The sequence below is a fragment of the Dromiciops gliroides genome, chromosome 3, assembly GCF_019393635.1.
Source record: "Dromiciops gliroides isolate mDroGli1 chromosome 3, mDroGli1.pri, whole genome shotgun sequence".
NCBI lineage: Eukaryota > Metazoa > Chordata > Mammalia > Microbiotheria > Microbiotheriidae > Dromiciops > Dromiciops gliroides.
This window is the reverse complement of record NC_057863.1, coordinates 273698647-273714743: the sequence shown is the minus strand read 5'-3', so window position 1 is coordinate 273714743 and position 16097 is coordinate 273698647. Positions and strand designations below refer to the sequence as shown.

Genomic DNA, 16097 nt, shown 5'->3' with positions numbered 1-16097 from the left:
AAGAATTAAGTGCTGTTATCATTGATATAGTGAATTCCCAAGTAAGGAAACTCTTTATCAGTGGATATCAACACCATCTCTGCAATTTACAATCTTAAAGAGTTGCTGAGTGTTTAAAGTTAAATTTTCCTCCAGGGTCACACATCCAGTATGTGTATGTCAGAAGTTGGTGTTGAGCTCTCAGGTGTTCCTGGTTTCAAGGCCAAGCCACTTCTTATGATTTAATGTTTTTAAATAGTACTTGATAAACATAGATAATCCAGTACATGGAAGAAAGCTTTAGGAAACATAATTGCAAATAGTCATTCATAAAACCCTAAAGTTTCTGTTATTCTCAGATCATATTTTTTTAAAGTGTACACACTGAAATGTCACTAAAAGCTGTATTGTTGTTGTTTGTCATTCGTTCTTGAAGAGGACCATGACAGATGTCATGACTTGTAATGACTGGGATTTAAGTGAGGAAGGGCTGTGCAGAGTCACCAAGCTTCACTCTCTCCTCTGGAGCCATCTGGGGATAACTGGGGATGGCTCCCCACGAAAGGTATATCTGCCATAAGAAAACTGAGGGAATTACTTCCTCCTGAAATAACTTACAGATGAATTCCACTCGCATCTTCATCTTACCAAAAATGAGGGAAGAAACAAATATAGAAACAGAGTTTCTGCCTGAAAACAAAAGTCCACCTGGACATATTCCCCACTCATACGCATTTATTTTTTCACACTGTGTTAGGATGAACTCTGCTACCAAGACTGTGATTTCCCAGACAGAATCTGGCTTGGGCTATATTCCCAGCTCCCCTCATATCTTTGCTGAAAAGTTTTGAAACGTCTTTGACCTCTAGGCCCAGCATCCTTTCATATCAGAATAAGCCAGGGCTGTATAGAAAGAAGAGTAGTCCCTTACTAATCAATTGACTGAAATTCTAGAATTCTACACTTGTCAATTGCTAAGTGTTTATTAAGCATTTACTTTGTGCCACGTGCTTTGCTTAGGATATATTGGAGATAATCTGAGTGAAGGCAAAGGCAAGGCTTTCTTAAAGAAGGTAAGCCTTTAGTTATCACTTAAAGGAAGCCAAGGAAACCTTACCTTACCCTTTTTCTACCCTTACTGAAAACAGCCCACAAGTAGGGGCTCAGAGTTACCCCAAATGTTCCCATTATGATATTCAATTCTATTGTCCAAACTACCCTTCTCAACTAGGGAGGGAAAAAAAATCTGTCTAGTGGCCCAGCCCACAGTCTCTACACTGGCAAGCTCCTGGAGCTGAGTTCTAATGGTTGGTCCACCATAGTTCTTTCCTTCAGGAAAAATCGTCCTGCTTTTTCTTCAACATTAGGGCAGGTGCCCAGTGTGTCAGTCTTCCTACATAACCAAACAACATGGAGTGTGCAGACCTTTCCCATGTTGCTGTTCTTGTTCATATGTGTCCAACTCTTTGTGACCCATGGACCATACTGTCCATGGGCTTTTCTTAGCAAAGATAGTGAACTGGGTTGCCATTTCCTTCTCCATTGGATTAAGGCAGTGACTTGCCCAGGGTCACCCAACTATAGTAAATCTCTGAGGCTGGATTTGAACTCAGGTCTTATTCTTGATCCTGTGTTCTATCCACTCAGGCACCTAGCTATCCCCCTACTCCTCTGTCCCTACAGTGGAATATAACCTCCTATATTGCATCTTTAAAACTTTCCTGATTGATTTTTATGCTTCACATTATGCAAAAGAAAATAGTACAAATTAAATAAGCAACATAAAAGATGTGAAAAATTCTCTGTTCCTCCCCCATGCCAAGTTAAAGTATCAATAGCTGGGATGGAGAATGCGTTAATTTTAAATTTGGTAGTAAATGAATCACAGGAATTAAAGCAAGTCTCTGGGGTGGTGTAACGATTGGAATGACTCCACCTGCTAGAGACACTGTAGGAAAGCTCCACCATGAGGAGAAGGCCTCTGAGGGCAAGGCCATGTAGCTTTTCTTTGATGTCAGGAAGTGAGGTTAGCTTGTGGAAGGAAGAGGGGGTGAGGCTGGCTCTCTCCCTCTCTTTTCATCAGAACTCTGGTGGAGAAGGGAGCTTGAAATGTGCTCTCCCTTTAATAGATAGATGAATCTAGGCCTTTCTCCTTCTCTTCACCAAATTCTTATTCTCCTTAATAAATGCTTAAAAGTCTAACTCTTGCTAAAGCTTATAATTTATTGGCGACCACTCATTAGACAGACTAGCTTGAATTTTAACCCCTTACAGTGGGGTTGTGTGTGTAATACATAAACAAAACATAAAGTCATAATGCAGCAGTTTGGGATACTCTGGACAATATAAAATGTCTAAAAATAATTATGGAAGCAGGAAATAATAACATCAACAAAATTGAGCAAAGATTAATAAAAATTGAAGAAGAAACTCAAGGGTATTAGAACCAAAAAGGCTAGACAAAAGTATAAGTACATGCATTAAGTAAGTTAGGGTTCTGAGAATATGATGCTATGGGGAAATCTTCTAGATATTCCATTCTGTTCCTTTATTAGGAAAAAAATTTCCAATTGCCTATATCAAAAAGTGTATAACAGTGGAAACAATATACAATTTGTAATCATAAAACCTAGATTTAAATCCTGCTTTTTAACTTGTTAACTGTGTGGCATTAGGCACAGTCATATTATTAAGTTTAGTTTTGTTTTTTATCGTCTTTTAACATAAGCAGGTTTTCCTAAATGGCATCTAAGGGTTTCTTCCATTTATAACTATGACTCATGGCTAACCATAGGAAACTATGAAGTCTACCAATTTAAATTTTCTAGAACACATAAATCTTAAATAATTATAAATCAAAGAAAAAATCGTTTTATAAGAGTTTTAAGAGTTATAAAACTGTGTATATGTGCCTTTGACCCAACAATACTGCTACTAGATCTTGTTCCCAAGTTGATCAGATAAAAAGGAAAAGAACTTATGTGTTCTAAAATATTTATGGCATCTCTCTTTGTGGTGGCAAAGAAGTAGAAATTGAGGGGATGCACATCAGTTGGGGAGTAGCTGAACAAGTTGTGGTATATGATTGTGGTGGAATACTAGTATACTGTAGGAAATGATTAAGAAGTTGATTTGAGAAAAATATGGAAAAACTTGCATGAAATAATGAGAGTAAAATGAGCAGAACCAAGGGAACGTCATATACAGTAACAGAAATAGTTTGTAGAAAAATTGTGATTAATTGTTATAATTTGGTGGTGTTAAAAATACTCAGATCAGTTAGAAAGTACCTAAGAAAGATGATGCCATCCACCTCCAGAAAAAGAACTCATAAATAAAAGTATGATAGCATGTTTTTACCTATATTTATAAATATGTGACAAGTGGTGGCCTTCTCTACAGTGGGTTAGCGAAGGAGAGGGGAAGATAGTTCAGACTTACATTAAAAGAAAAAACGACAGAAGCAATGACCTTTAAAAGATATGCAAATTGAAGTATGCCAATCAGAGTTTAAGCAAATGTATAATTATTCCTCGCAAATATGAATATACAAAAAAGTGAGGAAACAAAGTTGGTTGAACTTAGAATTAGAATTGAACTTAGAAGAGAATTCTCTCTTTAGAAACAAAGATTACTTTGAAGTAATCTTCAACAAAACTCACCTAAGGAGTGGAAATGCATTTCCAAATGAACAAAACTTATTACTTATACTTAAAGTTTACATGAACTGTGCATTGGGTATATAATCTTTCTCATAAATATAACAGACTTAAAGTTTGGATAAAAATGCTCATATTCAGCACAAAAGGGGAAAAATACTAAAGTCATATCTATTCTTTTTTTTTGGTTTTGTTTTGAGTTTTTTTTTTGTTTGTCATATCTACTCTTAAGACATTTAATATAAATGAGATCAGCAGCCCTCACATGGTCAGCAGTGAGGAGCATACTGTATGACTAAAAATGAGCTTAAACAAAAGTCATAAAAGAACGTGTGAATAGATCATATGAATAGATGCAGCAAAGTTTTTGGTTTTTTTGTTTACAAAAACAGTGATCCTAAAAACACTGGAAAGAAGGTATCTTTTCCCTTTAATACACTAAAAAAATTATCTACCTTAAACCAAATCTAACATATAATGTGCAGTGAAAAAATATTCTAGTAATAATTTCTAGTAATAATAGATACAAAGCAAGAAGCTCATCATCACCTCTTTTCTTTGAATCATTCAGATATTTATATTTCTGTTAGGGTTATCGATTTTTCAGTTGCATTAGAACAGAAGAAAGAGAAGATCTTTTGTACAATGGTTACATAGGTGGAAATGACACTAAAAATGTGATGTATTGGCGGCAGCTAGGTGGCACAGTGGATAAAGCACTGGCCTTGGATTCAGGAGGACCTGAGTTCAAATCCAGCCTCAGATACTTGACGCTTACTAGCTGTGTGACCCTGGGCAAGTCCCTTAACCCCAATTGCCCTACCAAAAAAAAATAATGATGATGATGATGATGATGTGTTACTGTTTGCCAGCAAACCCTAAGTATCGCTGGACCTATCATTCTGAATTGTAGCTGAAAGCGAGCCCCCTTTATGTGTTAATATGAGCTTTTAGAATTTAAGCTCTTTCAGAACATATCTTGCCATACTTTCTTATTTGTGTTTCCAGTCCTCCATAAATGCTTTTTCATTCAACTTTTCATTAGCATTGGAAATGAAAATACTAAGATAGCATTTTTTTTTTTGCACATGATATTTCAGCAAATCTTTAAAATTTATCTTAATGGAGACCAGTTCAAAATTAGACATTGCAAAATTAACACAGAAAAATCCCTTGCATGTTTATTTTCCTGTAACAAAGGTCAAGAAATCATAAACTCCTATTAAAATATTTAATAATCTTACATGTTCCAACCTCTACCTGAAGCACAAGTTTTCTTATCTGTAAAATGATGATACTATCTTAAATGGCTGTTATGAGTCCCTTCCAGCACTTGCTCTGATGCTTGAATAACAGATAATTAAGTATTTTAGATTTAACCTGTCTAGAAATACATAGTATATACATAAAAACTTAAAAGTATAATGACCAAATTAAAGAAAGATCAAAATTACCAAAGAGGAGGAGATGAAATGTTCATGGAAAGCATTGTATTAATATATTAATAAATGATAGTACACTTCCCAGATTTAATGTGTCTATTCTATTCAGTTCCATTCAAGATTATAATATGCTTTTTTTTTAAAGAACTATACAAAAGCATGGTGAAACTTATGGTAGAGCAAACAAGAATATCATGGAGAACACTCAAGAGAAAAATCAGTTGAAGGTGGTCTTATAGGCTTTAAAATAAAATACAGGGATTAGTTACCATAAAAATTTTATGGTTTTAAAAAGAAATAGAGAAATAGTTCAATGAAATAAATTATATTTACCTGACATCCAAAGAAATGCACATAAAAGATTAGTGTTGGGGGGCGGGGATCTGGGTAAGACATTGATTTAATAACATGTGTTTTCTGAAAAATTTGTTGATCTATTTGTAATGGGGTTTAAATCTATGTTTTACATTGTATACCCCTCTCAGTTACAGCTATGATCTTTATACCTTGATAAACTCAAACTAGAAAGAACATTGGGAAAATAGAATATAGTATTTATTTCAGTTGTGGCAGGGGCAAGGAGAATTCTTGTTTGAACAAATGGAGTGATTAAAGCTAAGAGATTTATTTACATGAAAAAATGTTTTTGTGCAGCAGAAGGAATATATTTATGGCAGATAGAGAAAAACACTTGTCATCTAAAATATATCCATAATAAATAAATGTTCAAAATATAGCAACGTTGGGGTTGAAATTTTTCAGTCTTATTTTAATTGATAAGTTTTGTTTTCATGTAACATTCATTTCCAAGCCTACTCAGCATACCACTCAGCAAACCCTACTCAGCAAACCACCATCTCTTATAAATAAGAGTATGGAACTCTCTTAAGAGAAATTCTCTTTATTAAACATGATTTCCCAAATTTGAAGCACATTGTTAATAATACAAATTAAAACAACTGCAGCACCATTCTTATCAAATTAGAAGAAATTAAAAGCCTTAAAATTAATGATTTTTTGGGAGGAAGAGATACTTATTCATTGCTCATATCACTGAAAACTTTTAAATACTTTTTTTGAAGAGTCGTCTGGAAGTAGACTGTAAAAGTTAAAATTTTTGAACCATTGATTACATAATTACAATATATTATCAAAGTATTATCAAAAACAAATGAAAAAGAATTAGTCATTAAAATATTTTCTCTTGTCTGTACTAAATATAATTGTTCTAAAACTGTAAAGCATCTAAATATTAAGTACTATAATGCAGTTTACACCCAAAATTATAATCAATACATAGAAATCTAGAAAGTCCTTTTATGAAGTATTACAAAGGAAAAGGAAACCAGTAGAATGGAGTACATAATAATTTTTAACTATATAAGAAATTGAGAATATATATGCCGGGGGCAGCTAGGTGGCGCAGTGGGTAGAGCACCGACCCTGGAGTCAGGAGTACCTGAGTTCAAATCCGGCCTCAGACACTTAACACTTAATAGCTGTGTGACCCTGGGCAAGTCACTTAACCCCAATTGCCTCACTAAAAAAAAAAGAGAGAGAGAATATATATGCCAATAATCTCAAGACTTATAGTGATTGAAACATTTTTAGTACTTTACCTAATGACCAAATATAGTTGGATTGTCTCATTAAATGTTTTTAATAAAGCATAATTTCTTAAAATCTGTATATTTTCCTTTGTTTCTTTTGAACTTAATTGCTGTTTGTATATTTGAGTTTTATTACTATTGTTACTGTTTACATTGGTCCACACTTTTGGTTCTGCTCTCTTTACATTGCATCACTTCATGTAAATCATCTCATTTATACTCAGTTTTGGTTGGAGCTCCATTATACTAGTTTTTTACATTATCTCTTAAGAGAGTTCCATACGTTTTCCTAAATCTATGATCCTTCTTCACACCTTTGTTATTGTAGTAACCTCCTGTTGGGACTCTTTCTCTAGTCCATTCTCTCCAAACTATTTTATGTCATTATCTGTCTTGCCCAAACAACCTTTTCATTATTTCTTTTCTTTTTTTTTTTTTTTTAAATCACTGGCTTCCATTTGTCTTTGGAATAACACAAATTCTCAGCCTCGATTGAGGATCATTCAGTTTCACTTTAACCTGTGCTTCACATTTAGTACATATTCCTCCTATTCCTGGCTACTTTGGTGGGATGCAAACTCTGGTACAACCAGAATAATCTATTACACCTGTCCTCCAAACAGGATGAGAATATGTTTGTCACATATTAACTCAATATTCTCTCTGTAATAATGCCCTTTCTATCAACTTAAGTCCTGCTAATGCTTCAAGGTCTCTTTTAATTTTTTCCATTTATTTCTTTTCCCTATATAACTAGTGCAATCCAACCTGCAAAAATCATTCAATTAATTGTCCCATTTTTCTGTCATTCATTGTACCATCATATTTTTCTTAACTTATTTATTTTTGATCATTTAACTTTTCATTCTCTTTTTTCTTTTGTTTCTTTTTGTTTTTTGTTACTTCAGTTAAACTCTAAGCCACTATATATAAGTAAAGGGATTAATTATTAAAACCTTTTTTCATATACAGTGTTTGACAGAGTGTCTTGTTAAGTCTTTCGATTTAAAAGGAGCAACATTGATTGGATTCATTTCTCCTTTCTTTCATTTTTCATTTCATAATGTGTCTCTTAATTCCTTTAACCAGATTATAAATTTTAATCGAAGATGTTTAAACATTTAGAAGACATCCATCTTTATATTCTAGTTGTCTTACAAACATATCTTTAGCTCTTACCCATTTTAAGAAGGTTCTGATATCATGCTTAAACAAAATTTTTACAAATGTTTGTTTGAATAATCGAATCTTATAGTAAGACTCCTGTAGTGGTTTTTATTCTATATAATTATAACTTTGTCCAGTTATTCTTTTTCCAGTTTTCTCTGAAAAAGGGGAATAGAAGCACAAAAAATGTTAAAAGTATTGTTTCTTTTAAGTTTTTTATGTCTCCCTTCATTCTTACTTTTAAAATGAGAGAGCAGACATAACAAACTTTTTAATTCTGGACACTTCTTATCATGAGGTGGTTGGGTTAAGAGGGAGGAACGATAGAGAAAGATTCATGTGCATAAAATAACATTCTACAAACATTTCTTAAACAGTAGTAGACGGGGGCAGCTAGGTGGTGCAGTGGATAAAGCACTGGCCCTGGATTCAGGAGGACCTGAGTTCAAATGTGGCCTCAGACATTTGACACTTACTAGCCTTGTGACCCTCAGCAAGTCACCTAATCCCCATTGCCCCTCCCCCAACTCCCAACAATACAAAACCAAAACAATAGTACACAATAGGACTATCGGAAAAAACTCTGCCATCTTAAGGTTGGTGGTGGGGAGAATAGGCAACTTTTTAATGAATTAACATGACACTTCTGTTTGACACAGGCTTGCTAGGAAGGCAGGTTGGAAATTCCATATATATCCTCTTCTTTAAAGTAAAAACAAACTTTTCATAATTTAATTAAAAAGAAGTCACTTATTTTTTATTACTCCCACCTAGATAGCTCATTTCACATTGTGGTATTGTTGGATAATCATTCATTTTGGTGTCAAGTACCGGTCCATTTTGCTCCAAGTTACTGGGCTCTGCCATTTACCATCTAAATGATATTGAACAAGTTACTAAATTATATGCATTCCTGAAAATATGTTTACTCTATTTATTGATTACAAAGTCATGATCTGGAAAATAAATTGAATTCTGTAATATACTACAGTGCTTCTGTTACCTTCTAATTTGCTGTTTGTGTTTTGTGCTTTGGTTAGATTACCAGGCTTGTTAAAATTACATATAACAGTACTTTCATAAAGCACATGAGAAACTTTTCTATGGAATATAATGTGTATGAACTTTTTGATAACTCCCTAGCTGTTTCTTAGAACAGCTTCCACCTTCTTTCCCCTTTCATGCTCAAAGATTTGCTATGCCCTCTGGAAAATATAAGCTTAGAATGTGATCTTCCCCCTGACTTTTTATATGCCTGGTGTACCTACTGCTTTTTTGTATCAGCAAATTATTTCCTTGAAGGCAAAATTAGTAAGAGATTTTTCTCTTTGAACATGACACTTTCTGTCTCTGTCATGAAAAGATTGGTTTAGGTAACTGTACCATGTGTTTTAAGGTCGAGATTTTGCCTGAATCTGCTTTGTAGAGGAAAACTTATTTGTTTTATTTTCTGCTTTTGTTTTAGTTGAGAGCTTGGTGTAGTTAGTAAATGAAGTATAAAACAAAAACATATTTTGTTATTTGGATAAATAGTGTGTGACATAAGATCGAGGCAAGCTGAACTTTTTATCAAGCAGGAGGATTCCTGAATCTCTGGGGTCAGAGACTTGCGTTCACTTCCCAGCTCTGGTGTTTTCCTCCTTTGTGACCCTGGGCAGGTCACTATCACTTAAAGCTTCAATAAATAGAGAAAGTTGAGCAAGATGTCTGCTGTGGGTACCAAATAGACCTTCAAATTTTGGGGTTTTAAGTTAGTCAGTATTATGGAGTACAAAATCAGAATCCTTTGAGATATATAATTTAAGGATTTTTCCTTGAATTCTGATGTTATTTTTCTCTTTTATTTAAGTACAATTGTTTAGATAAATTTTGCTTGCTATGTTTGCAGCAGACAACCTATGAGTCCCATTTTGGGAGCTCACATGGTTAGCAAATCTTTTTGTGTTTAATTACTAAGCTATAATATATTTTGTTTTCTTTTTCTAATCATATGGACTGGCCCATGAAAAACAATAGCTTGTTTGTTTTGAACCATAATAATGAACCAGTGTAGTTACTTAACCTGTTTAAATTTCTCCTCAGCAATAATTTCTATTTTTATTTAATCTGGTGCTTTCCTCTGCTTTTAAGGAAGAGAGGGTTTGAGGTTTTTGTTTTTTTTTTTTGTTTTTAAACTAGTAGTGAAATTCATGGAGAAGGCTGTGGGGGTGGGGTATTAACAAAAACAAACATGTGTAATCATAAATTAATAACTTGCGTTTTGATGAAATGCAAAGTGTCATTGTTAAGCTATGGAATGACCTGAATTACGTCAGGCATGCATTCTGAAATAGTCTGATAATAAATATTGAGCACTTACTGTATGAAAAGTTCAGTGCTAAGTGTTGTAAAATGGGTGAAGATGTTTTAAGAAGGGCTTTGAAGTACTCGTTGACACTTTAAAGCTACACAATTACTTTCTAGACCTGCTTATTTATTGAATGTAGACTAATAATGTAAGTCAAACTATAACAGTGAAGTGTTCAATAATACTTTGAATTCATTTTTGCTTTTTAAATTTTGCAAACACCTTTAATGTATCATTCACAGCAATTAGAGAAGTCAAATCATTTAACTATTTTACAGATGGTTAAACTTAGACACAAATATTATGACTCTTGCCAAAGGTCATAGAGCGATTTAAAATCAGTACCATAAGGATCAAGTTTAATGAATATATAAAGGGCGGGGAGAGATGTTTATTGATGCAAGCCAAGTGTTTACCTAAAAAGCTTCATGGTTCAGAGAAAAGTAACAGATTTTCAAACATTCTTTGAAGATTTCCAACATTATGCATTTATAACTACAAAAGCAAGGTAGTTTATTATTTAGGTTTTTAAACATTGCCCAACCTTATAGCCCATATTATAATTTTATCTTTTACATGCCATAAAACAGTGACTCAGTATGTTGGATTAAAAAACATTTTCAGTTCCTCTGGAACTTGATTAAGATTAGAGATAGCATTTTGTCTTACTACCTTATTTTTTAACTGGCCTGTAAAGTTTTCAGGCAGATTGGATCATTTAGGGTAGAGAATATCAGCCTTTAAAGGCATTATATACATAGGCAAGTAATAAGAATGTTAGATTATTTTATTTCTTTTGTAACTTTTAGGATAATAGCAAATTAAGTAAAAGGCTATTCAGTTTTTCATGCTACTATGTATTTCTGAATGCTAGATTTAATAGGTAACTCAGCACTCTAAAATTTGTGCTACAAGTCGGAGGCTAGGTTGTCAGTTAATGTATAGAGGTATAACTTGAATAAACAACATTAGGGAGTTATTCTGTACTTTTCCCTTTTAAATAGCTTTTAATATTTTAAACCAGATATTGATTAAATTATAAAGGAGTTTTACAAAATAAATAAAATGTCTAATAACTTTTTGAGGTGAAAAAAATAAAACAGTTGGTTCCATTGCTTTGTAAAGATCTCTATTAATGAGTGATATTTAAAGGGTTATCAAGTTTCATTTACTTTTTCTTTAACTTTCCCCTCCCCTCCATCCATTCTGCAGAGAAAGTATCACTCTGCAAAGGAAGCTTATGAACAACTTTTGCAGACAGAAAACCTTCCTGCACAAGTAAAAGCAACTGTCTTACAACAGTTAGGTATGTAAAAATATTTTGGTTTACCCCTAATTACACATTCCCTTTCTATTTGGATATTTTAGGTGGTGGTTTTGATCTTTTGCTTAACCTTCCTAGCACATTTATTTGAAATCCACTGTTTAGAATTAATTTTTACTTTTATCAGTACTATAGTTTAAACAAAAACCCGTTCATTGACTCATTTAAGAAGCTTACTGATTGAGGTAAATAAAGCACTGCCAAATTTTCATGTTTTTATCCATAGTGAACACCAACAAAAACATATTACTTATGAATTATATAGGCTTTAACACACACTATAGTTTCTGAAACCATCTTTATTTTAAAGGTGAGAAGGTGACATGGCCAAAGTCACACAAAACGATAATTTTTTTGGTATTGCCATTATAAGAAAAAGAGGACAGGCCTTCCAGATAGAGGGATGCTTATTTTTTGCACAAAGTTTCTACTTTTTATATTTAATTGGATGGTGTTGTTTTGATTTTCTTTTCTCATATATACACACACACACACATACATATATGTATATAAATAGATGGTTTTTGTAGAGGTTTTTTTTTTAAAGTATAATTTATCCTTACACTATTTTAAGATGCTCTTTTCCAATACATATGTTTTGGTTAATATTTATAGTACTATTTTTAACAGAATTTTAAATGCACTTGTAAGTTCAGTTTTCTTCTCTACCATATAAATTCCTTTAATATTCTTTGTACTGTATTTTAGAAATGCTAGCATTTTTGACTATAAAAGCTCAAGGTTTGGAAATAATTCTTTGTCCTTTTATAAGAAGTCAATCCATTCACCTATGTGGTTTATTTAGAGAAGTTGTTTTTTATCTTTGGTTGAAACATATTTCATTTTTTCAATGAGAAAGTTTTTACTTCAGGAATTCCAATTTAGCACAAGTAAATGTATTAGAATTTTATCCATTTTCATTGTTCCTTGCAGGTAGTATTTATTTATATTAAATTAGTTTAAAGTAATTCTCTACTCTGACTTTTTTTCTTATTGTCCATTTATAACTTGATTCCTTTCAAACTAACTGCCTGCTTTAGGCCCATTTATCTAATGTCATTTATTTATTGAAAAATAAATGATGTCAATTTTTGGGTACAGGGTACAAATTTCCTTTGTAGTTCTTATCTTAACTTTACCAAGGAAATTATTAATATACTAATTTATGATATCTTATGTATTATATCTACTATATATTCTGAGGCATGTCTATTTTACACTCTTAAAAGGATTGGAATATAAGTTGTAATTGCTTACTCCATAGTTTGATATACAAGTAATAAAAAAAAACTGTTTTAAAAAAAAAACAACCATTGTGTTTTAAATACCTGATAAATTAGGAGCTTGGGCTTTCTCCATTGTAATGTCCCTTGTTACTGCCCCTTAAGTAGCACCTAATGAGCAGAGATCATTGCAGCTCCTACTTCCTTTTCTAATAGCAAACTGACTTCAGAGCTCCTGGTAGATGGTGATAGTAAAAATAATTTTATTTTTCACTCAACCACTTTAATGTCCATGTATCCAAGCAGATGAGAAATTCTTATCATTTGATGGTTAGCATATGCTTTGAAACATTAGCAAGGAATAAGATTACGCCTTTACAAATTTAAAGTTATCTACAACAGAATGGCATAGAATAACTTCTTTCAAAAGTTATTAATGACTTTTTACAAACAAGACTACTGCAGAATGAAAAACATTTTTTATTGTGACTACATTATTGATTTAGAATGTAGTTTTCAAACACCCTTTTTAAAAAAATCATCTTCTAGCGACCAACTTACTGATGAATTTCCGAGAATTTTTAATTTAGGTTTGTCTGGAGATAATAGCCTGTTTCTGGGTCTGTCCTTGAATCTTTACAGTTTGGTAGGAACTGTATGTCACAGATTAAAGCTTTCAAGAACCCAGACAGCTTGATGGCATGATCAGTTAGATATCAGAATAACACTTTAGAATAGGGAGAGCTTTGAATATAATAAACTTTCAAAAAATACTGATGTGACCATCTTTTAAGATGAGTTTAACTTTTAAGTGCAGAAGATATATTCTCAATATTTTGTTTTTGTAGGAAGCACTTTTATTTTAAAATTGAGCTTGCATAGCAAATTTTGATAATAGGATATTTCTGATTTTTAGTTGCATGAAACATCCTCATGGAGGGCATTTATATCTTAGAAAATAAAAGCTGGATAGGATATTCACAATTGTTTGTTGAATTGTTTTTTATCCTTAGTTTCTAAGGAGAGGCTACAACAATTACCATATTTGCATTTATTGTTTATAATTTGGAATTTTTTAAAACACTAGCAAAAAATCACTAAGAAATATACTTACCTTAGTTTGAATGTCTTGTCCTCTCCCTTAAATTACCTTATCTTGGTGGGGATAGGAGAGAGAAGAAGAAAAAAACAATAGTGAAAAATAATACTGGATTTAGGTTGTATTCAGGTGGAGGAATGTATACTAATGTTCCCATTACAGCGTGATTTCTAATATGCCAAATGAACAATTGTTCATTTAGAGAAATTCTGATCACTTTGCAGGAGATTTTCAGTGGAAAAATCACTGGTTTAGGAGTTAGGAAACCTGGGTTTAAGTCTTCTGTAACCTCCTTAGTCCTAAATTTCCTTATCTTTAAAACTGAATGTTAGATTAATATCTATGGTTCTTGTTTCATAATCCATTAAATACTATAGTATTGTCATCTGTGTAATTATAAATCTGAATTTATAGACCTGGACTGTGAATTTAAGATTACATTATACCTAAAATGTTTTTCAATAAATTTTTATTTGTATTTTAATAATAGCCCAAGAAATAAAAAAGTGCTTAACAATACCTTAACTTTGTGTAGTATTTATAACTTTTCAAAGCACTTTATTTACCTGTCATCTGATTTTTATTCTTTTAACTACTATGTAAGTAAGGGAGCAAATATAATCACTTTTTGACAGATGTAGAAACTGAATTACAGTAAACTTGTGAATCAGTTCAGCTCATATAGTGAATTAGTGATAGATGTGGGGCTAAGGTTAAGTAAGACTTTCCATACTGAGCTCAGGCTCTTGTCAGTAGAATACTGCCACTTTGCCTTTTCAGTTGAACCCAAAGGAAAAGAGGAGTTAACATTTCATTCCAAGTGTTCATTGGCTTAGTAACTCCCTCTTGACCACCTTAATTGCTGTATAGTGTTAGCGGTGTGGCAGAGGTCCATCTGAAACTGGAAAATTAATGTTTTGAGTTTTTTTAGTAGAATTTAAATTCATTCAGTCAATTAACATATATTATGCATCTATCGTGTCAGTCACTATGTTAAGAAAATAGGGGTTCAAACAAAATAGGAAACCGTTCCTCCCTTCAAGGAGTTTACATTTTATTGGGGGGACAATAACATGTATAAAGAAAGTGAAATGTAAGTTAATACGGCATTACAGGAGAGGGCTCCAGAGCAAGTACGATGATCAAGATATAATTCCTTCATGAGGTGATCTTTGAAGGAAGCTAGGTATTCTCCAGTTTAAACATGAGAAGGAAGAATATTCTAGATATGGGTGACAGTCTCCAAAATTATGGAGACAGGAGATTGGCAAGATGGCCAGTTTGATGTGCAGATTGAGTGAAGAACAGTAATGTGCAATTAGTCTAGAAAGGTAGTCTGGAACCATATTGTGTAGGCCTTTAAAAGCCAGAGTGAGGGTAGTTGTATGTTATTTTAGAGACAAAAGGCAGTACCTTTAGCTTCTCTTGAAAGCATTTTTTGGGGAAAAGGTAGGAAAAGAGTGATGTGGTTGGTTCTCGTTCTTTCTCTCTCTCTCTCTCTCTCTCTCTCTCTCTCTCTCTCTCTCTCTCTCTCTCTCTCTCATACACACACACACACACACACACACACACACACACACACACACACACACACACACGACCACCATTTAAGTAATTTAGTTTTGCTGATTATTGCCGATATTTTATTGTAGGGTGGATGCATCACACTGTGGATCAGCTGGGAGACAAAGCCACCAAGGAAAGCTATGCTATTCAGTATCTCCAAAAATCTCTAGAGGCAGATCCTAACTCTGGCCAGTCCTGGTATTTCCTTGGAAGGTGAGTTCTACTAAGTATTTTTAAAGGATTTTTCTTAATTCCATGTTGGGAATTTGTATTCTAATTTTAAAATACTAATTTCACCCTTATAATTAATCTCTGTAAAATAATTTGGGATAAAATGTGATGGGTTGCAAAAAAGTTCCTCCAATTTTCATATTGTTTTTTATAGTATTATCTCCTCTTATAGCCGACCAGCTTTACTTTTTGCCTTTTTTTTTTTTTTTTTTTTGATGTTTACTTTTCCTTTAACTTTCATTTCATTATATTTCTCTTTACAGACGTAAAAGAAACTGGTTGGATCTTAACTCTCAGTAATAATTCATAATAGTTTTCACCTTTTTCTTAAACATCTTTCTAGCTTTTTGCCATTGTTGTGTAGTTTTGATTTATTTTTTTTAATTTTATATTGTATTGGGTCAGATTAATGATGGCAGTATGTTTAAGATAACTATCTTAATATTATCT

At 32.8% G+C, this 16097-nt stretch overlaps 1 protein-coding gene across 6 annotated transcripts in view; it reads left to right on the top strand.

Moving 5' to 3' along the window:
* The window catches only part of KDM6A (lysine demethylase 6A), a 272112-nt gene that overhangs the window by 185556 nt on the left and 70459 nt on the right, over window positions 1-16097 (top strand). For all 6 annotated transcript variants that reach the window (XM_043993008.1, XM_043993006.1, XM_043993005.1 and 3 more), the window contains 2 exons: window positions 11417-11510; window positions 15503-15629. In XM_043993008.1, coding sequence (XP_043848943.1) covers window positions 11417-11510; window positions 15503-15629 — 221 coding nt within the window. The remainder of the gene's footprint in view (window positions 1-11416; window positions 11511-15502; window positions 15630-16097) is intronic.